This window comes from Monodon monoceros, unplaced genomic scaffold, assembly GCF_005190385.1.
Source record: "Monodon monoceros isolate NGI ecotype Baffin Bay Population unplaced genomic scaffold, NGI_Narwhal_1 Super_Scaffold_15, whole genome shotgun sequence".
Lineage (NCBI taxonomy): Eukaryota > Metazoa > Chordata > Mammalia > Artiodactyla > Monodontidae > Monodon > Monodon monoceros.
In genome coordinates this window covers 74,916,704-74,939,421 of record NW_021703771.1, presented here as the reverse complement: position 1 = coordinate 74,939,421, position 22,718 = coordinate 74,916,704, and the positions used below count along the sequence as shown (strand labels likewise).

Sequence of the window (22,718 nt, the reverse complement as noted above, 5' to 3'; positions counted from 1 at the left end):
CCACCAGGGAAGTCCCGAGAAGCTAGATTGTTCAGAACCTTTAATAAGTGAATGTGCATGTGGCTCTTCGGGAGGGAAGTAGCGGATTCAGTGTCTCCCACTTGTGAAACTCGCTAGGCTGGAGCAGAGCTCCTGGGACTGGGCCTCAGGGAACAGTGGCCTAAAGAGATGCACAACTACTGCTCATCTTAGTCGACCCAACAGAGTTTATTTGCTCTTTTCCTCAGGGTATGAGCTCCACTCTGATGATGCTTTTGCATTTTCTCCCATTTTAAACTTTTCAGCTCTCTTTAAGGCAGCAGCAAGTAAGTGAAAGACTGAATGAATGGGCCGTCTTCAGTGAAAAGAACAAGGAGCTTTGCGAATGGTTGACTCAGATGGAAAGCAAAATTTCTCAGAATGGAGACATTCTCATTGAAGAAATGATTGAGAAGCTCAGGAAGGTATGAGATGTGTGGCTACATGTGCTTAGATGATCTTTTAATGGGTACAGAAGACAACCTTGCTCCTAGTTACTTTCTTGAGAAAGGAGCACTCTATTATAAACATTTTATCTTTTTAATATAAAATAAACTTGACTGAAAAGACCTCCTTTACATACAGAATATATAGAATATTTTCAATTCGCGATGAAATAGATTATCTACCGATAGATAATGTTCAGTATTTTTAGATTTTATCTACCTGTTCAGCAGGAATTATTTATGTGTTGGTTGTCTTTGTTTTTAATTGAAGTATAGTTGATTTATTGTTTGTTTTTCAAGAGGTAAAATCACCAGAGAGGAACTAAAAGAAAAAATTCCTAGGATCAATTAAACTGACATTTTCTCTGTAAGTCATGATTTATAGACAGTTACAGGAATGAGGACTTTCCTGAGAATTTTAGCTTCATATTAATTTCAAGTTATGTATGATTATTAAACTATTTTATATGCTCAAATAGATCTAGATCATTTTTCATGTCTATACAGGACTGGTCAAATTTACTAGCATTTAAAAATGTTTTTGATGGTTTCAGTGGTGTTTCCACACTGTTTTTGAACAGCTAATCATTTAAATTTTATCTCCCTTCTAAGTACATATCACCATCTGAAGTACAATGCATTTTCCCAATTTACTTGTTTATTATCTGTCTACAGTGAAGCCCCACTGGACTGTAAGCCTCACGGGAGCAGGGACTTTGTCTGTTTTGTTCATTGCTGTATCTCCTGCAACCAGAGCAGTGCCTGACTTTTCATAAGTACTCAGTCATTACTTACTGAATAAATGAATTAGAGCTTCATTCATTATGAAAAGAAATATAACTAATTATTAGGAAAAATATATTTACCTACAAAGTTATTAATATTACATCTTGGCTTTGGAGTTTATTTTTCTCTCATGTATGTGCTTGGGCATATACACGGAAAAACAAAAACTCCAGAGCCAGTATGTGATATGGATAACTCTATAGGTTTACTTAAAATTGCAAGTTCTAGGCATCAGCATTTGTATATTTGTTATTGTAAAGCCTTTAAAATGTGGGCGGAGATGATACAGATTTCATTGCAGCATCTGCTAAAAGCTCCGCCCTTTGCTGGTTTCTGGGTGTCAGATAATGTTCTACCAGACACGATTAATGTATAATAGGTATTATAGTGAAGTTTGCTACAGAATAAATTTTAATGAAATGTATTTATACTCTGATTGATTTTATCATGAAATTTAAGATGCATATTTTGGGGGCTTGACACACAGATAATTTTGTTATACTCTTTGGTAACATTTGGAATAATTTTTAAAATATCAACTATACAATTCTGTATATATAATAAGTTATGGACTTTAAAATAAAGTCTTTATGAGCTTACCCCATGTGGTATCTCTTCTGTAAAGAAAAATAACATGGAGGCTTGGTAATTTTGACAACTTAGAAAAAAGAAATTAATAAACAGACTGTAACCATGGTATGGGTACCTACTGGCATTAACACTCAACATGGTACTTTAAAAGACAACCTAAGAGTATTATTTTACTATAAATACTATTTTAAGCTTGGCATAATTCCTTTGAAATAAACATTTCTCAGTAATATCATCTCAAATTTGTAATAACACATTATAACTATTAAGAAATGCACCCGGTATGTTGGTCTTTGACTCCCATGGGCTTGAAGTAACATAGAAAGGAGAGTAGGTGGAGGTGCTGGGCCTGAGGAAGCATTCACAACCGCAGTAGAATAAAATTTCACCGGCTCCATCCATTCTCTGGGGCCCTTTTTACTTAGATAACTGATTTGAGAGGGTAGCCCTGTTACCAAGGTAACTTGAGAGCAATAGAAGGTGAAGATACCCATATTCCTATAATATCTGTCTGGGTATATTATTTTGCTGAGAAAATATTTGCTGCCTAACAGGAGCTTAAGCCAGAAATAAAAAACGTGATTCTAAAGTTTGGATGCTGTCACTATGACAAGAAATTAAGAGGATCAGTTGGTCCAGAGGCTGGGGGGAGGGTGGGGGGACAGGTAGGGGTCAAGGGGAGATGTCCTTTCATCATCATTTAAATCATACTGTTCAGTGGCCTTTCTGTTACTATAGACCACATTGAGAGCCTGTCCTTCTTACCTAAAACAATCTTTAAGAGGAGCTGCTACAGAAACTGGATAGATGAGGAAGGTTTGAGACCCATTGATCCTCTAAGACCAATGGTTATTGTTCTTGAGAGTTAATTTGCCAATGATTTATGTGCTGTAAAATATTGACGCTGTATAGAGGACAGCTCTTTAAAATGAAAGTAGTCTTTTAAATCATTCTGCACAAGTAACAGTTGACATACACATACATATATACATTTACATATACACACATAGTCACACATCTTATTAGTGTCTTGTCAGCTATTTGTATGAGGATTGATTCTAAATATAACATGTGGTTGGTGATTAGAGCAACAAGGTATAACTTCCCAGCATTGAAATCCTTCCAGCTTTATCTTTTGTTTCTATGTATATACGTTTATTGCTTTTTTTAATGCCCATTTAAAGTAAATGGAAAGCACCCCCATTTCCTTTAAGAACATCTGTATAAAAATTCAATCTGGACTTTGCCTACATACCGAAAATAACAGGTACCACTAATTCTTGTGTACTGGGACTCATATTCACACAGTGTTCCTTATGCCTGAACTATTTCCAAGCAGTAGAAAACTGTAATTATCATGTTTCTAGTAGAGCCAGACTGAATGCATCAAGAATATGCTTTCTGACCTCTGTGATTGCCATTTATTACACAGGATTATCAAGAGGAAATTGCTATTGCCCAAGAGAACAAAATACAGCTCCAGCAAATGGGAGAACGACTTGCCCGAGCCAGCCATGAAAGCAAAGCATCTGAGATTGAATACAAGCTCGGGAAGATCAATGACCGATGGCAGCACCTCCTGGACCTCATGGCAGCCAGGTAAAAAGGACCTTAGTCAATAGGACACACATGCAGAATCTCAAAGCTTTCAGGCTGCCTTCCATTTCAGCTAAAGATCGTCCAATAAATCTCTGTGTTCTTTATCCCACCATTTTAGTTCATGCTTGTCTCATAAATGTCACTTTCGTTAACTTTAAAATTCTCCTTCTTATTTCATAAATTCAGTGGTGTTTGCATTTAACTGAAAGAGGGAAAGTCATATCCAGACAAAATCCATTCCCAAGAGAAAATTCTTTATTCTGGGGCTTCATAGTACTCAACTTCCTATAAGGAAGAAAGTGAAACTGCTGACCAGTATCTGTGGAGGGTGTGTTTGTCTGAAGTGGCAAAATATATATATATATAAAATTATATAAATATAGTATAGTTAATTAATATATACATATATATAATCACATTCCTACTGTCTTTTTGATTAGCAAGGTGTGGGAATAAATCTAATTATTGCCATTCTGCTTAGACGTAAAAATAATCTGCTGCATTACTGTAATTTTGTATTTAACGCTAGTGATAACTGTACGTGTCTGCCACATATCTGAGAGGAATGTTACATTCAGTTTCTGTTGCGGAAGGGCAGGGTGAGCGAAAGGGATAAAAGTCAAAAAGAAAAAGTATCTAAGGATCTTTACTAGCAATATAGAAATCTGATATGATTGAATGAAGCACTGTGTCATTTGACATAAGGGTTATTTTTTAAAGGGAAGGGCTAGGTAGATGCTTTATTTGAGGTGAACTTTGCTTCTTGTTGGAATGTAGCCTCCATGAGGGCAGGCATCCTTGTCCATTCTATTCACTGTATATCACAAGCACCAAGAATATACCTGAATGCAGTTGGGGCTCAATAAATATTTGAATGAATGTATGAATGAATAATATTTGAATGGATAGTCTTCTTTATGGCAGTTAGGAGAGTTGGAATGTTTACACATGCTTCTGATTCACAGCCATTTGGGAGCTATCCCAAAATACACTTTTTAAAAAATCCGGATTCTTTTCCTTAGCCATGCTGCATGAAGGTGGACATGAAATAGTGCCTTTTGAATACTGTGTACCCACAAAGACTTGATATGGGCATGGCAAGTCCATGTGTTGATTTTAAAAACATTTAGTATATTTCTTTTTCTATAAGGGAGTTATCAAAGAGGGTCTCCTTTAAGAAGGTGAGATTATAATTTGTTTTAGTGAGAATGAAACAAAAATGGAATCGATGTTGACCAATTTTTAAAATGTTTAACGGTAGTATTATAATAGCTAACATTTACTAAACCCTTAGTTTGTAGCAATGACCATGCTAAAGACTTCATGCACATCTTCTCGTGTGCTGTTCACAACATTCTTTGAGGTGGGTATTATTATTATACCCATTTTCCAGATGTGAAATGCTGAGGCTCAGGTTTGTCCCTGGTCATGCACGTGCTGAGTGGCAGAGTGCCCTAGAATACTGCACTCTCCTACCTGCCAAGCTTATGACTTCTTTGTCCCTGTTCTAGAGAATACAATTAAAAGGAAGTTAGGTTCTGTTGTTTATTTCTACAATCTAATTTCCCAGTCCTTTGTGAAGTACTGACAGCGACTATGAGAGATATAGGAGGTACAAAGACTGAAGCCCTTTCTTCAAGGAGTTCATAGTGGGAATTTAGACATGTGAAGAAATCAATTAAAATGATGTGCTAAATGCCTTAGTAAAAGTACCATAAAGAGATGGAAACTTAACAGTGCAGCTTAAACTACTGTAAGTATTTAGGCATTGGTAGATTTTAGAACCCCAGTGCTATGTTTAGCCTCACTTCTCAGTCACTGTTAACCAAATCTTATTTCAGAGGGAGGAACTGAAGCCCTTTGTGCTATAAATACCCTTCTTAGGGAAGCCGCCCACTTGGTAAACATCCCTGGATTTTTTTCAGTCAGATTATGACTCATGGATTGGCTTTCATTTCCATGTAATCCAGTTAAACTAGTTGATATCCTTCTCTAATTTCTAGTTGGTTCAGTGGTGTGGAATATGGGGTTGCACTAAGTCAAAATGTTTTACATTTAATTTAATTTAATCACAAGCTGCTAGTTCGGTGTATGCCCAGCTGGTAGCCAGCGTTACATACAATGAGTTAGTTGTTTACTCCTCAAAGCCATGTTGATTTGTAACTTTTCTATCTAGTTTTTCTATCAAGAATTTTGTAGGTGTTATTTAGTTTATTTTTCCAAAGACACATTAGTAAATTTGAATCAATTAAATATAGGGTACACAGGCTTGCATGTAGTCACTAAAATGCTCATATGTTCCTACTTTTGTAGAATCTCATTATACACAGATGTAATATATATATTGTCCATTTCTAATTGTCTCCTTCCAACGTAGACCAGATGACATTTTGACCATTCATTTGTCCTGAGGTTTAATGCCACACTGGATTCATAGTTCCTTGAAGCCTCTCCTAAATGACACTTAGCCCTCACGTTTGCTTTCGACTTTTTGGTTTATTGCCTGTGCTAATGCACAGGCAAGATGACTGTCTTCCACACCCATCTTCAACTATGACCTGCCAGCTGAAATACTAAGTTTCTATGATTCAGTCTCATTCACTACTCTTCCCTCTTCCAAATTTTTTTAACATTGATTAATTGAAGCAGAACGTAACTTATGCCTTTGGGTATTTTCATGTTGTTTTGATGCTCTTGGGAATGGAGAGGTTATTTTTGAAGATGATCATATTTTCAGGTGAACAGCTTCCCAGCTAACAGAAAGATGGAAAAAAGAAAGAAGATTCACTGATAATAACCTGTTATATACAAATAGAATGCATAACTTTGAGTCAGATTCCTGTTATAGTAGATTAGCTTAGACCATTCTAAGTACAAAGTAGATATGTTTTGCTTTGAATTTTTAAACTGACTGTCACCAAGCATTGTCAGTTTTTTAGGATAACAAAAAAGTTTGCTCAGTTATTTTTAGGGCTCAGTGGATAATGTTATAGTATACTTTCTAGACCTACTCAGTTCAATATAGCAGTCACTAGCTACATGTGGCAATTTAAATGAGTTGAAATGGAATACAATTAAATTAGAATTTTTTTAAAACAATCTGATTTTATTTTTATTTTATCTTATTTATTTATTTTTGGCTGTGTTGGGTTTCGTTGCTGTGCGCCGGCTTTCTCTAGTTGCAGCGAGCGGGGGCTACTCTTCATTGCAGTGCGTGGGCTTCTCGTTGCGGTGGCTTCTCTTGTTGCGGAGCACGGGCTCTAGGCGCGTGGGCTTCAGTAGTTGTGGCACGTGTGCTCAGTAGTTGTGGCTCTCGGGCTCTAAGAGTGCACGCTCAGTAGTTGTTGCGCACGAGCTTAGTTGCTCCGCGGCATGTGGGATCTTGTTGGACCAGAGATTGAACAGGTGTCCCCTGCATTGGCAGGCGGATTCTTAACCACTGAGCCACCAGGGAAGCCCCCAATTAAATTAGAATTCAATTTTAATTACAGTCAGTTGCACTAGGCACATTTCCAGTGCTCAATAACCTCACGAGGATACTGTCTACCTTATTGGATACGGCAGACACAGAACATTCTCATCATCTCAGAAAGTTCTGTTGATCAGTGCTGGCCTAGATAATTAAAAGCATTTCTGAGCCTTTAGCTTTCATTAAGAGTCAATATAATTTGACTGTAACTATAATTTATGTAAAAAAAATTGGTGTAACTGTAATTTCTGTAAAACTGTCTTCAAGGACTCTAGCTCTCATTTTATCAGTGGACCTTATGCAAAAACCCACATGGGAATTTTTCCAGCGCCTAGCACTAACAGAAAATGTCTTTTAGCATCAGTAGTTCAGAGCTTCTAATGATAGAGAATACATTATTAAACATTTCCCATCTTGGTATCTAGGAACGTCAGACTCAAGTTGTTTGCCCTGCTGTAATGACTTTTTTTTAGTTAACTGGACTCTCTAATATAAGGACATTCTTATTTCCTCTACCAAACCTAAATACCCATCACCAAAAACAAAGCACACATTAGTTATTTCGTTCTTTTTTTTTTAATAATAGTTTTATTGAGATACAATTCACATACCATACAACTCATATATCAAAAGTATACAATTCAGTGACTTTTAGTATATTTACAGAGCTGTGCATCCATCACCATAATCAATTTTAAAACATTTTCGTCACCCCCAAATAAAAACTTTAACCTCTTTTTTCCTTTCTGCCCTCCCTCCTTTTCCTCCAGTCCCAGGCAACTACTAATTCACTTCCTGCCTGTTTAGATTTACCTATTCTGGACAGTTCATATACACGATATCATACAGTATGTGGTCCTTTATGACTGGTTGTTTTTAATCTGTGTTTTAATTATAATTCCCTTAAACATTGTATAGAAGTAAAAACAAATATAATTTTTTAAAACTATGGAATGCCTCCTGTTTATGAAGTACTTCCTCTGCATGTTGCTACAGGGCAGAAGCTGGCGAACTCTCTGCTTGGGGCCATATGGTAGATAATCTAGGCTGTGTGGGCTGAACAGTCCCTGACAAAGCCCTCTTCCATTGAATCACAAAAGCAGCCTTAGACAGTGTGTAGAGAAGCAACAGGTTCCAGTAACATTTTATTACCAAAACAGGTGGCCAGACATAGTTTGCAGACACCCCTCTGGGATGAAAAAGAAAATGGTTCCCATCCAAATAAGGGTAAAAGGTAAAGTGAGGATACACGTAGTTCCTCACCTCAGGGCCTTCCCCTTTCTGTTACTTCTTCCTGCTCTCTCTCCTCTGTCTGGCCAGGCCAGCCCCTAATTCTTCTCCATGCTCCTCCTTTTCTCTAGATGAGATTAGATTCTTCTCATCTGCTCAGTAGGCTTTCTGTACAGAGTCCATAGCATTTCTCTTGATTATAATAAATATCTCGTGTGATAGATTGTTTAAAGTTTCTTTCCTCTATTGAAATGTAAGTATCTAACTTGATCACCACAGTAATCCCAGAACCTAACATAGTTCTTTGCATATAATTGTCACTCCAGTATTTGTTGAGTTTCTCAATCTGAGACATAGTGTTTGAAATGTGCCCTACATACAGATAAGAATATAGCAGAGCCTGGGCTTAGGGCTTTTGCCTGAATTATAAGGTGTTTCTGCTTCACCTACAGATGTTTGCCAAATTACTTATCTTCTCAGTGCTTCAATTACACGGTGTCAAAGGTTATCAGGGGGATTAAATGAGGTGGTACCTGTAAACCACTTAGCACAGTGAAGTGCTCAATCAACAAATGTCAGCTGTCATCCCAGAGGGAGTTTAGAGGCTTGTGCAGTACAAGGAAGGCTTTGCAAAGTTGTAGCAGCTGCCCTCAGAAGGGGTTTCAGTCTAATGGGAGTCCTGCCCAAACAAGAGGAAAAAGAAAACTTAATTCTTGGAATTTGTGGCTGGTATTACCTCATGGTGATCCATTCAGAAAAGTCAAGGCAGGATCAGGAATTCTTTGAAGCAGCAAGCAAGGAAATGACCAAGAACTAATCAAGAGTCCTAGGTTTAGCTCACCTTGTTCCAGCTGTGTGACCTAGGGCTTAACTGTATAACCTCTCTGAGCCCTCTCATTTTCAAAGTGTTCATCAAAACAACTGCCACATCTCCGATGAGACAACATAGGGGAAAGGACCGTGTATACTATAAAATGCTATATGTGCCAGTCTTATTCTTTTAGACGGCTGCAGAGCATTCCACAGTTCATTCCACAGAACATTCCATGTTCCATTTATACAGCGTGATTTATCCAGTATTTTCCCTTTTGGTGGAAATTGATATTATTGCCATTTTTTCGGTACTACAATAATTGTGTCTTTAAAGCCTTGCCTTATGTTTAATTCATTAGAATAAATATATTGTGCTAAGGATAATGAACATGGAAAAAAAAATTAACCCATGGGAAAAACTATATAAAGTAAAAGGGAATTAAACTAACGAAATAATGGCAATAAAAAATTTTAAAGATCTAAGTTTTTTTAATGTTAGCCCTAATCAAGAAAAAGCAAATTTGTCTACTGTTATGGAATTATGACCAATATATTCCTGTAACCAAATTTACATATTTACATTCCTGATAAAAATAATATATCAGTGGAGTGATTGTTTTATAAAGAATTCACAATAGTATATCTTTAAGTAGCAGGATTTTTAAAATAATTTTATTTATAACCAAGTTTTCTGGAATTTTTTAAATGTAAAATGCATTGTTTCTTTTATAAAGAAAATGTATTACTATTTTAAAAGCAGTCAAGTCACACAACCAGAACCAAATGCTTTGTTTTATTTTAGTTGCAATTCATCATATTGGCCTTTAAAAAAAAAAAACTTAGCAAATGTTCATTATCTATTTATTTATTTGTAAGTTATTTGTGTGTATGTATGTTAAAATCCAAAAAGGATTTAAAGCAGACAGCATTAGTCATTTTTTATTAAATTACCAGCAATGGGTAATTTGGGAGCTTATTTTCTTTACAAGCTTAAATTATGAAATTTATATAGAGTCAGTGCAGAAAATTTAGAAACTCTTGAAATTCACAAAAGAAAAGTTATCTGAGATTCCACCAAGCAAATGAACAGATCCTTTTTAAAATTACCTTAAAATGAACATGTTATTTTTGTCACTTTATATCTTTTTTTTTTTTTGCGGTACGCAGGCCTCTCACTGTTGTGGCCTCTCCCGTTGCGGAGCACAGGCTCCGGACGCGCAGGCTCAGCGGCCATGGCTCACGGGCCCAGCCGCTCCGCGGCATGTGGGATCTTCCCGTACCGGGGCACGAACCTGCGTCCCCCTGCATCGGCAGGCGGACTCTCAACCACTGAGCCAGCAGGGAAGCCCTATCATTATTTTTAAAAAGACAAAGGTTTATGTAAGGGGAGAATAGTATTTCTTCATTACTTTTCATTTTCAAATAGTCTATTTAAAGGTGAAGAGCAAGCACTTTGCCACAGAATATCTTGTCCATCCCATCTTCCCAGACAGCCCCTAAAACTCCTACTTAACACCACTTAACTGGCAAATCAGACTGAAGGAAAAAAGCAGTTGCTCCTTTTTGCTACTACAGTTTGCCGCTGTACTTGTAGAGGTTTTGCTTGTTTGCATTTGGTACATTTATCTTTGCAAATATCTTTTCCAACTTAAACTGCCTGCGAGAAAAGTTGAAGGTCCTTCCAGAATGGCAGAGTGTCTGCAGCCGGTCTTATTTTTGATCCCCTTCTTTCTTTAGACCTGGAGCCTCCCCCTCCTAGCAGATTACCCTGAGCCTTTTCCCTTCTTACACTCGTGGCCTACATTCCAGGAGATCAAGCCTGGCACATGTCAATGAATGTAGGTTTTATTTAGAAACATGACCACTTGTCACTCACTGCTCAGTGTCATATTGTCAGGCAGAGACTTACCAACATTTGTCTGGAGTGAGCATTTTCATACTTCCATACACAGACTGGGGAAACTTTCATCCCCACGCAGGATTTAGCCTTTTGCTCTGCAAACCTGACTTTTGCAAGTGGAAACTTCATGGTGGTGGCGGAAGATCCGTGTGCCCTGAGGATGGCAGAGGACGGCTGTGTGGACGCAGAGCTCCCCGATTGTAACTGCAGTGTCACAAGGCAGGCATCTCCTTGAGTTTCTTCCCTTGGGCATAGCTTTCATGTTACATGGGGGATGGATGCTGGAGCTTTAATCCGTAATTGTGTTGGCCAGTGTTACGTGGAGATGACTGGTGTGGGGAGATGGTTGGCCGTGGACTCCTCAGACTTATTTGTCGGTTTGTTTTCTTGTCTCCTGCTGGGCCTGCGGAGCTGGATGAAAAGGTCGATGGACTTTGTTATGGTTCAGTATCTACTTGTCTTGGGACTGGATGCATCATACGAGGAGTATGGTTACAGTAGAGAGCCTGAGACACAGGAAAGAGATTCAGAAAAAGATTCAGTGGAAAGATCCTGTTAGTCCACCATCTGCTATTTAAAGGACGGGCTCCTTCTGAAACTGAAACTCAGTCATGGCCAGTTCGCAGCTTTGTAGCTGAAAGCGTTCCTCTAATAAATAAAAATCTACTCATGTTTCAGGGGCCGGGAGGGTTTTGCGTGTGAGAGAAGGTTGTTTCTGTTTTATGTATGTCAGTAGGTTTTGGTCACTGACTAGTATAAAGGTTTTCAATAGTATGTGCAAAATATAGAAGGTTACGTCTAAAATGGCAACTTAGTGCATTATACAAATGTTTACTTCATGATTTTTTTTCAGTTAGAATAACATTACATCAGGAATTTTCATTTTGTTTTTAAAAAATAATTTTCTTATACCATAACATCCCCCAAACAAATCCCTTACTGATGAATAGAACTTATTAATGGTACTTTGGGTTCTTTTATATTGAGAATATGAATTTTTTTGTTTTGGTTTATGGATCTACTAAATTTGTTTGAAGGAAAGTAGTGAGGTATATATATGAAATACGTAGATATATATGTGTATATGTACGTATTCATGTGACAATATTTAGAAGCTGGACAACTGGATTTCATAGTAGAATCCTTCTCAAGAAAGGTCAAGTGTGCAGGAAACACACTGGACTCTGAAAGGGGAACCAGAGTGTAGGGACTTCAGATTCACCGGGCTTGCTAAACTTACCCAGACGTGTGACGTCCGTAAACACCTATTTTAAATTATAACCCTGTGTGCTACCAAAAGGAGTGTTGCTCAGACTTCTTACAGTGATAAATAAAACTATTGTGATGCTTCACCCAAGGATTTCCTTTAAAGAAATGATGAAAAAAAATGTGGGACGTTTCTCTAAAAGAAGAATGATCCTCGTCCTGCAAATACCAAGTTTAATAGCTCAAGGATGATGTATGGGGGCCTTATGCCACACCACCTCTCCGTTCACATCTGCTCCCCCCAACACACACACAATGTATTTTGCTATTTGTAGTCAAATACATTTTTTAAAAAATGAGAAAGGAGAACCACTTAAGCATTCACCCTCCCTGACTTTACTAAGATTTACACGTTCATTTGAAAGAGGAACTTGCCCCTAATAGACTGTATGAACAAGCATTTCCACGTCACGATGCCCTTGACATATTGCACTAACTGCTCTGACTATTGGAATTCCTTCAATGTTACACAAGATTACTAATCCAGTAAAATATTTGGCTACTGTAGACAATATCCAATGGAACAGTGTTTACTTATATCCCTTTGTGCTTTGGATCTTTTGATCATTTTTGTCAGTGAATTTTGAACCAAGAAAATGAATGAATTTTAGTCCTTAGCAAACAGATCATTTGCAAATGTTGGACCTAGAGGAAAATTTAAGTATACATTTAATATCAAATAAATTAAATTAAAATATGTGAACAAAATAAGCAATATTTTAGTTAGAACACTAATTATTAATGTTTAGCAGGCATTTAAATAGTACCCGACTTTGTGCAAGGCAACAAGCTCAGTCTGGCAACCAAAAGTGGAAAGGGAAAACCCGAAGTGGAAATTCACAGTTCCAGCTTTCCAGGGAACTTCCCATGAGGAGCAGGAAGGTGAGCATTAATAATACCAGGAAGTTCGAACAAGGGCAAGAAGGAAGCAGGCACTGAGTGAAGTACCCTCCCAGCCTCCAGGTCCACACAAAACCCTGATGGTGTCATGGGTTTTCTTTAAAACCCCATCCCGAAGCATAGTCAGCATTCAAATCCTATCAGACCTGAAGACAGGAAGCTGGTCAAGTGGGAGAGCTTCCTGAGAGGACATTCTTATTGGGGTAAAACCAAGATGGACAGCAGTGCAGTGAGCCATTCTTCAGTCCTATTCCAATGGGTTTATTGATTGTAGACTGTCCTTTCCATCTGGGACACTAAAGCAGGATGGCCAAGGTCATGTTAAATCCTAAGCCCGCACCATGGTCGTTGGTAGAATGTGTACCCCGAACTTTATACCCAGTAGCTGCTCAAAAACTGTCATTCAGTGACTGACGCTCAAGTGAATTTTGTCTGACATATGAGATACATGTAAGTGCGTTGTATGTAACAGTTCTTGGAATTATTTTTCAAGGCTAATGCCTTGAAATGCCCTAGAGACAGAGTACAAATTGTACTTATAAAGCTAATTAGAAAAGTATTATCTTGAATGGAATTATGAATTATTATAACATATTGCAATGCATGTTTTCTGTTCCCTTTCAATCCTATATATTGTGGAACGTGAACATAATTTTTTAAATGCACATTTTTTAAAACAATATAAGGTAATGCACCTCAGCATGCCTTTATACACTGATCAAATATAGGGATTTTTATTATAATTATTGAAATACAGATATTATTATCAAGAACCAACCGTCGTGAAAATACTTTTAAGCATTTGTATGACAGAGGAAAAGTGATGGTGTCATGACTAGATTTTCATTTGAGAGAGAAACATTGATTTATAGAAACTGTAATAGAAGTGATGATATCCATTTTAAGCAATTGAAAATGAATAAAGGGGCTTCCCTGGTGGCGCAGTGGTTGAGAGTCCGCCTGCCGATGCAGGGGACACGGGTTCGTGCCCCGGTCCGGGAAGATCCCACATGCCGCGGAGGGGCTGGGCCCGTGAGCCATGGCCGCTGAGCCTGCGCGTCCGGAGCCTGTGCTCTGCAACGAGAGAGGCCACAGCAGTGAGAGGCCCGCGTACCGCAAAAAAAAGAATAAAAATTCTCAAAATACTTTGGTTATGAGACAGTTTCTTCAGAGAGGTGGCTCCTGACCAGAGAAGCCTATCATAATCATCTGGGGAGGCACGGCGGGCGGGGAGAAGGTGGGAAGAGAGTTAGCAGTGGCACGTGTGGATGGAAAGCACCCCTAAGTGGTCCAGTACCGGTCCCAGCTTGAGAATCACTTCTTTACTCTCTGGAAGTAATAGAGTTGAGAAATAGTAGGTGATTCTGAGTGCAAGTTGTCTGTCTTTGAGAACATTCTATCGCAGATCCCTGCCTTGAAATATATCACATCCTTAGAGTTTTGGGGGGGTGGTTGTTTTGTTTTGTTTCTTGGCTGCACTGTGCAGCATGTGGGATCTTACTTCCCCGACAAGGGATCCAACCTGTGCCCCTTGCAGTGGAAACTCAGAGTTTAACCACTGGACCGCCAGGGAACTCCCTATCACATCCCTAGATTTTTTTTTTTTCTTACAATTTTATTTTATTTTATATTTTTTTCTTAACATTTTTATTGGAGTATAATTGCTTTACAATGGTGTTTTAGTTTCTGCTTTAGAACAAAGTGAATCAGTTATACATATGCATATATCCCCATATCTCTTCCCTCTTGCATCTCCCTCCCTCCCACCCTCCCTATCCCACCCTTCTAGCTGGTCACAAAGCACCGAGCTGATCTCCCTGTGCTATGCGACTGCTTCCCACTAGCTAGCTATTTTACATTTGGTAGTGTATATATGTCCATATATACACTACCACTCTCTCACTTTGTCCCAGCTTACCCTTCCCCATTCCCATGTCCTCAAGTCCATTCTCTAGTAGGTCTGCGTCTTTATTCCCATCTTGCCCCTAGGTTCTTCATGACCATTTTTTTTTTTTTTTAGATTCCATATATATGTGTTAGCATTATGGTATTTGTTTTTCTCTTTCTGACTTACTTCACTCTGTATGACAGACTCTAGGTCCATCCACCTCACTACAAATAACTCAATTTCATTTCTTTTTATGGCTGAGTAATATTCCATTGTATATATTTGCCACATCTTCTTTATCCATTCATCTATCAGTGGACACTTAGGTTGCTTCCATGTCCTGGCTATTGTAAATAGAGCTGCAGTGAACATTGTGGTACATGATTCTTTTTGAATTATGGTTTTCTTAGGGTATATGCCCAGTAGTGGGATTGCTGGGTCGTGTGGTAGTTCTATTTTTAGTTTTTTAAGGAACCTCCATACTGTTCGCCATAGTGGCTGTATCAATTTACATTCCCACCAACAGTGTCTCAGGGTTCCCTTTTCTCCACACCCTCTCCAGCATTTATTGTTTCTAGGTTTTTTGATGATGGCCATTCTGACTGGTGTGAGATGATACCTCATTGTAGTTTTGATTTGCATTTCTCTAATGATTAATGATGTTGAGCATTCTTTCATGTGTTTGTTGGCAATCTGTATATCTTCATTGGAGAAATGTCTATGTAGGTCTTCTGCCCGTGTTTGGATTGGGTTGTTTGTTTTTTCGATATTGAGCTGCATGAGCTGCTTGTAAATTTTGGAGATTAATCCTTTGTCAGTTGCTTCATTTGCAAATATTTTCTCCCAGTCTGAGGGTTGTCTTGTGGTCTTGTTTATGGTTTCCTTTGCTGTGCAAAAGTATTTAAGTTTCATTAGGTCCCATTTGTTTATTTTTGTTTTTATTTCCATTTCTCCAGGATGTGGGTCAAAAGGATCTTGCTGTGATTTATGCCATAGAGTGTTCTGCCTATGTTTTCCTCTAAGAATTTGATAGTGTCTGGCCTTACATTTAGGTCTTTAATCCATTTTGAGTTTATTTTTGTGTATGGTATTAGGGAGTGTTCTAATTTCATTCTTTTCCATGTAGCTGTCCAGTTTTCCCAGCACCACTTATTGAAGAGGCTGTCTTTTCTCCATTGTATATTCTTGCCTCCTGTGTCAAAGATAAGGTGACCATATGTGTGTGGGTTTATCTCTGGGCTTCCTATCGTGTTCCATTGATCTATATTTTTTTGTGTGCCAGTACCATACTGTCTTGATTACTGTAGCTTTGTAGTATAGTCTGAAGTCCAGGAGCCTGATTCCTCCAGCTCTGTTTTTCTTTCTCAAGATTGCTTTGGCTGTTCGGGGTCTTTTGTGTTTCCATACAAATTGTGAAATTTTTTGTTCTAGTTCTGTGAAAAATGCCAGTGGTAGTTTGATAGGGATTACATTGAATGTGTAGATTGCTTTGGGTAGTATAGTCATTTTCACAATGTTGATTCTTCCAATCCAAGAACATGGTATATCTCTCCATCTGTTTGTGTCATCTTTAATTTCTTTCATCAGTGTCTTATAATTTTCTGCATACAGGACTTTTGTCTCCTTAGGTAGGTTTATTCCTAGGTATTTTATTCTTTTTGTTGCAATGATAAATGGGAGTGTTTTCTTGATTTCACTTTCAGATTTTTCATCATTAGTGTATAGGAATGCAAGAGATTTCTGTACATTAATTTTGTATCCTTCTACTTTACCAAATTCATTGATTAGCTCTAGTAGTATTCTGGTAGCATCTTTAGGATTCTCTATGTATGGTATCATGTCATCTGCAAACAGTGACAGCTTTACTTCTTTTCCGATTTGGATTCCTTTTATTTCTTTTTCTTCTCTGATTGCTGTGGATAAAACTTCCAAAACTATGTTGAATATTAGTGGTGAGAGTGGGCAACCTTGTCTTGTTCCTGATCTTAGTAGAAATGCTTTCAGTTTTTCACCGTTGAGGATGATGTTGGCTGTGGGATTGTCATATATGGCCTTTATTATGTTGAGGTAAGTTTCCTCTATGCCTACTTTCTGGAGGGTTTTTATCATAAATGGGTGTTGATGTTTGTCGAAAGCTTTCTCTGCATGTATTGAGATGATCATATGGTTTTTCTCCTTCGATTTGTTAATATGGTGTTTCACATTGATTGATTTGTGTATATTGAAGAATCCTTGCATTCCTGGGGTAAACCCCACTTGATCATGGTGTATGGCCCTTTTAATGTGCTGTTGGATTCTGTTTGCTAGTATTTTGTTGAGGAGTTTTGCATCTATGTTCATCAGTGATATTGACCTGTAGTTTCCTTTTTTTGTGACATCTTTGTCTGGTTTTGGTATCAGGGTGATGGTGGCCTCGTAGATTGAGTCTGGGAGTGTTCCTCCCTCTCCTATATTTTGGAAGAGTTTGAGAAGGATAGGTGTTAGCTCTTCTCTAAATGTTTGATAGAATTCTCCTGTGAAGCCATCTGGTCCTGGGCTTTTGTTTGTTGGAAGATTTTTAATCACAGTTTGAATTTCAGTGCTTGTGATTGGTCTGTTCATATTTTCTATTTCTTCCTGGTTCAGTCTTGGAAGATTCCTAGAGTTTTAAAAGACATGTTGGTTGCTCTTGACATGTTTTCCAATCAGATACCTCTTTAGTTGAACCAAGTTTTCAACTCGGAGATGGAGATGTTTTGCTTATCTGCCATTCATTTCTATTAGGAGCAGCGTCAGTAAGGTGACCACATGCCCTGAACCAAAAGGTGGAAAGTATAAAAAAACTTACGGTCTAAAAGCAGAATTGAATTTTAAGTAAGGGTTGTACCAGAAATCATTGATCATGTGCTCCTCCTCCACATCGCCTTTCGTTTTAGAGCCATCTATGTACATACATCCAGTCAGCCATGTCAGGCCCTCAACAGGGACTCAGTAGTCGATTTTTGCTACTATTACTTGGTAATAATAGAGTTGAGAAGTACTATCTGTGTCCCTCCCAAATTCCTGCTGACACCCTGCCCTCACTGGGAAATAACTTTTCAAATCTAATTTATCTATCCCTGCTCTACACCCTTGATCCTGCCTCCTGTGCATCCTCACTCCACCATCTGTATTCATCTGTAATTTCTCTCCTTTTTCTTCTGTCTTTGGCTCCTTCCTCATGAGTTCCTTTTCCTCTGCCTAAAAGCATTCTAAACGATTCCAAAACATTAAACTACATTAAACAAAACAAACAAACAAAAAATCAGTTTTTTCTTGTAGCCAGATAGATCATTCTACAGGATTCATACTGTATTTACTTACTTTCGCTGCCTACTTTTTTAAAATAATTAACAATCCTCTTTCATTATAAGTGTACTTCTCTCAAATGCATCCTGTTTTCTGTTTCCATAGCCCTTGCTGAACTATTCACTTAGGGTCAGCAGACCTCTTCTAATGAATGGCTCTTTTTAGGCCTCATCAACTACCTTGCTCTGCCTTTGACAAAGTAGACCCATGAGTCCAAACTTAAGCATGCCTAGGGCTTACTTGGAGTGCTTGTTAAGTGTAAATTCCCTGGCCACACCCCCAGAGGTTCTGACTCAATAGGACTGGGTTGGGGCCTAAGAATCTGCATTTATGTGAGGCAAACCAGGTGAAATCTAATGAAGAAGGCATTCAAATCACACTGTGACCAACACTTTCTTCTTTTTTTTAATTATTTTTAATTGAATGTATTTGACACACAACATTGTGTAAATTTAAGGTAAAATTAAGGTAAATTTAAGCTTGTTACTTTGATACATTGATATAATGTAATATGATTGCCATTGTAGCGATATTTATCACATTACAAAATTAGAGTACAATATTGTTGTTTATACTCACTTTACTGTGCATTAGATCTCTAGGGTTTATTTACTACTCGTTGCAAGTTTGTACCCTAAACTACCATCAGTCCTATCCCCCGCCCACCACCAATTCTTTCTTGAAACATTTCCTGCCTTTAGTTTTATGCTACACTTCCCTGCTTCACCTCCTTCCTTTCTGATTATTTTTTCTTCAACTGTGATTCCTCCTTCTTTAACCTTTTTAAACTCATTCTTCTTAGTCCAACCCCTTTCAGGATGAAACACATCCTTTCACAGGGCTTCAACTCTATGCCAGCAGTATGTAAACCAATGCAATAAACTTCGTCGTCTCTTCTGGACCTAAGAACTATATTTCCATACATGTCTAGCTGATCCCACAGACTCATCATACCCCAAACTTGATGCACCATTAATCCCAAGAACTTGCTCCTCATTCCTGTATCCTCTGAGGCAACAGCATCTATCTAGTCACCCAACTGGAAAAGACATCATTTCTTAACTCCTTCTGCCTCACGTCATGTCGGTTTGTGAATTTAGCAATCCACTCCTCAACTCTATCCCCACTGTTTCCAGGTGTAGGCTTTTGATGCAAACTGCTTGGACTATGTACTTCCTGAATGAGCTCTTACCACAGCCTTGCCTCAGACTTAGGCACTCAGAATCAAAACTCATCTTAACATTCCTCTGCTAATAGACCTTGGGAAAGTTCTTATTTATCTTTGAAACTACATACAAATCCATTGTCATGTCACTGTGGGAGTTTTATAATCTTGCTCCCATCCACCCATCAGTCTTACCTCTTCCTCTGACCACTTCTGTCTTTCCTGTTTCTCTTCCCCGTGCGTCCACCACTGATCTCCTTGGCATTGTGACACTATTTACCTTCACAATCTCTGCTCTTCTTCATTGTTTCCTAGGCCAGAAATGTTCTGCTTGGCTTGTATCCACCTCTCAAGATGCAGCTCACATGTCATTTCTTCACTTTCCTTCTTTCCTCAAAGTCTAAGCTCCTCAAAGGCAAGGATGAAGCTTTAGTCATCACTGTTTATCTGTCACCTAGCACCATACATGTTGGTAGGAGGAATAAAGAAATGAACAAATGGTAAATGAATGAATGATTACTGAACATGGCCAGACAGAATTGATCACTCTTTATTTATTAGCCAGAGACTTCGTTCACTTCTTTAGTTTAGTTCTTACCACACTTTGTTATATTTCATTCTTTCCATGTTCAGATTTCTGGTCAGATTGTACATTTTATTAAGAAAATAATCACATCTGATTTCTTTTGTCTTTCTGGCATCTTAACATTTAAAGTGTCCACGGATGATTGTTAGAGAAATGACAATTCTTAAAGGAATGAGTTTTTACTCCTTCCTGGCGAGAATGGGAGAATAGTTATTTGTCGTTATTTTTTAAGCATGCTATGTAGTGAATACTATACTGAATTAGGCTCTTCAGGTGGAAGATTGGGTACCTGCCCTCTGCCACTTACAATCCAACAGGTTCTTAGTTACCTTTAACGTGATATGGCATCATTAAAGCTCAAATTGCATAAGTGCATGTGATATCTCACTGACAGTTTTATCTTCAGTATGCTTTCTTCTTTTGACTGAGTTTCTGCCACAATATTGCTGAAATACATCCCATAGGGGGTGAAGTGATTAGAACCATGGATGTGTAATCTGTTTGGTGACAATCCATTGGAAAGGTTAACTTTTTCCTCCCAGTTATTCTTCATAGTAGTATAAATTATATTATTTGCAAAACTCAAGTAGTGTAGATTATATTATTTGTGAAAGTAGTAATTTCTATGACAACCATGAGGTTTCTATCACTGTTATATTAGTATAGCTGTGCTGAGTATAACCATGGTTGATATTTTTTTAATGTTTCCCATGTACTGGTAGCCTCTGTCATTCACCTCATTTAAATCTCACAAGTACTCTTACTTCATTTCCATTTTATAGACAAAGAAACAGAGACACAGGAGGGGTGTACAGCTGCCCACAGTCACACAGCCAGTAGGTGGCTGAGCCAGGCTGGACACTGGCTTTAGACCCAATGCTGGCTTCTGCTCATGAGGGAAACATGAGTGAAGCCTCTCACTGAAGTTGATGTCTCGCCTTCTCTGCCCCCAGGGTAAAGAAGCTGAAGGAGACCCTGGTCGCCGTACAGCAGCTGGATAAAAACATGAGCAGCCTGAGAACGTGGCTGGCCCACATAGAGTCAGAGCTGGCCAAGCCGATCGTCTACGATTCCTGTGACTCAGAAGAAATACAGAAAAAGCTTAACAAGCAGCAGGTAAAATGTAAAACAACGGAAGGAAACTTAATAGGTTCTTGAAAATCTGTCCTCCTGGCCAGAATAGAGACATGATTGTGAGATGGTGAATTGGGATGGAAAATCTGGAGGAAGCTGGGCAGGACTGGTGAGAAAGGGAAGGCATTGGCTAGAGAGGTGTTTGGGGCAAATAGGTTCCATCTCCTCACAAAGTTGACTCTTAAGAAGGTCTGCCATCGTAGGGTTAATGTCACTGGTCTGCCAAGAAGCCATCCTAAGATGGTAGGTTAGGTTGAGCTGCAATAATGTATCCAGACCAGTGCTGACAGTTTTGTTTATTTGTGGGTCGCTAACTCACAACCATGGACTTAGAAACGAGCCTTTTTCTTTTTTCTGCGTACAGCCTTTGGAGAAAGATCACAGTGCATACTTAGAGTTTTTAGAGTCTAACATAATTTTGTTTTGCAAGGAGGATTGCATGACCTGCAGACCATATACTGTAATGTCATCTTCATGTGTGTAGCAAATAAAGCAGAATACACAACCCAGCAAAGCAAAAGAGGGTGACCCTGAAAAATACGTACAGAAGGGATTTTCACTTCCCACTCCCCTTGCTTATTCTTACTCAGCACAGTAGACTCCAGCTGTCAGTAATAAACACCATAAATCCCCCATAAGAAGTATTGCTACTTCATGCCTGTGCTCTGGTTACTTCCATTACATTAAGCCATTATATTCAAGTTGCTTAACTTTAAAAAAATGTATAAACAGACCTATTTCTTTAGTCCTATGAAGTAGTTTATGTATTTTATTTTACAAAGAGAACAGTTATTAAAATACAGTTTTTAGGTGTTGGATGTTTAAATTAGCATTTATTTTTAAAGAACTTGTTAGCAGGACATTTTTCAATTTTCTGTAAGATTAAAACCCTCTGATGGACTCTCTGATGTTTGAAATTCTGATGATTAACTCTGGGGGTTGTGGTTGACCTCCAGCTCCCCCACATTCTCCTGGAGAACATGGTAATGATATCTACATGTGACAAGAGTTAAAATGTTAATGACCAGTATTGTAATTTAGCAAATGTAAGAAAATCAAAACAGTATCTAGTTAAGTATGGGAAATTGATTATACACATCCGTAGTTGCAGCCACTACTAAAACCGTAATCAAATAAAAGGTCAAAACCTACGATGGCAAAAAGAACAGAAGAGAAGATGATAGAGCTGCCAGACATGGGAGAGAATTTGGAAGGTGGAAAGCAGACAGATGAACAGTGATGGCGTTAGCAGAGTGGAGGATGGAGAAAGCTGATTCACGCCGCAGAGTTCCCAAAACGCTCACCCAGGAAGTGGAGCTATCAAGTCTGTGGGGCTTTAAAGGGAAAATGGCGTGAAAGTCTGAGAAAAGAGTGGTGAGATGAGCAGATTTCCCCTAAGCCCAGCTAGTCAGGCAGCTCTGCTTTGTTGACTCTCTGGAGAAGGCCATCCAGAGGGACTTGGGATTCGATGACACAGGACGCCATCTGTGCTGGAGCCACTCTGTTAAAAACAGAGGGATTAAGTGAAAGACTCTGTGCCAAACCCCACAGCATCGCCTCTCATGAGGTCGCTAGCCAGGCTTATGCTGCAGCCAGGATT

At 38.5% G+C, this 22,718-nt stretch overlaps 1 protein-coding gene across 21 annotated transcripts in view; it reads left to right on the top strand.

Annotated features, from left to right (window-relative positions):
• SYNE1 (spectrin repeat containing nuclear envelope protein 1) overlaps nt 1–22,718 on the top strand; it is a 453,644-nt gene that overhangs the window by 389,830 nt on the left and 41,096 nt on the right. For 20 of the 21 annotated variants that reach the window (XM_029223419.1, XM_029223418.1, XM_029223413.1 and 17 more), the window contains 3 exons: nt 285–443; nt 3,274–3,440; nt 20,938–21,100. In XM_029223419.1, coding sequence (XP_029079252.1) covers nt 285–443; nt 3,274–3,440; nt 20,938–21,100 — 489 coding nt within the window. Of the gene's footprint in view, nt 1–284; nt 444–3,273; nt 3,441–10,964; nt 11,073–20,932; nt 21,101–22,718 lie in introns of those variants that run through there. The other variant, XM_029223427.1, reaches the window with a different exon arrangement.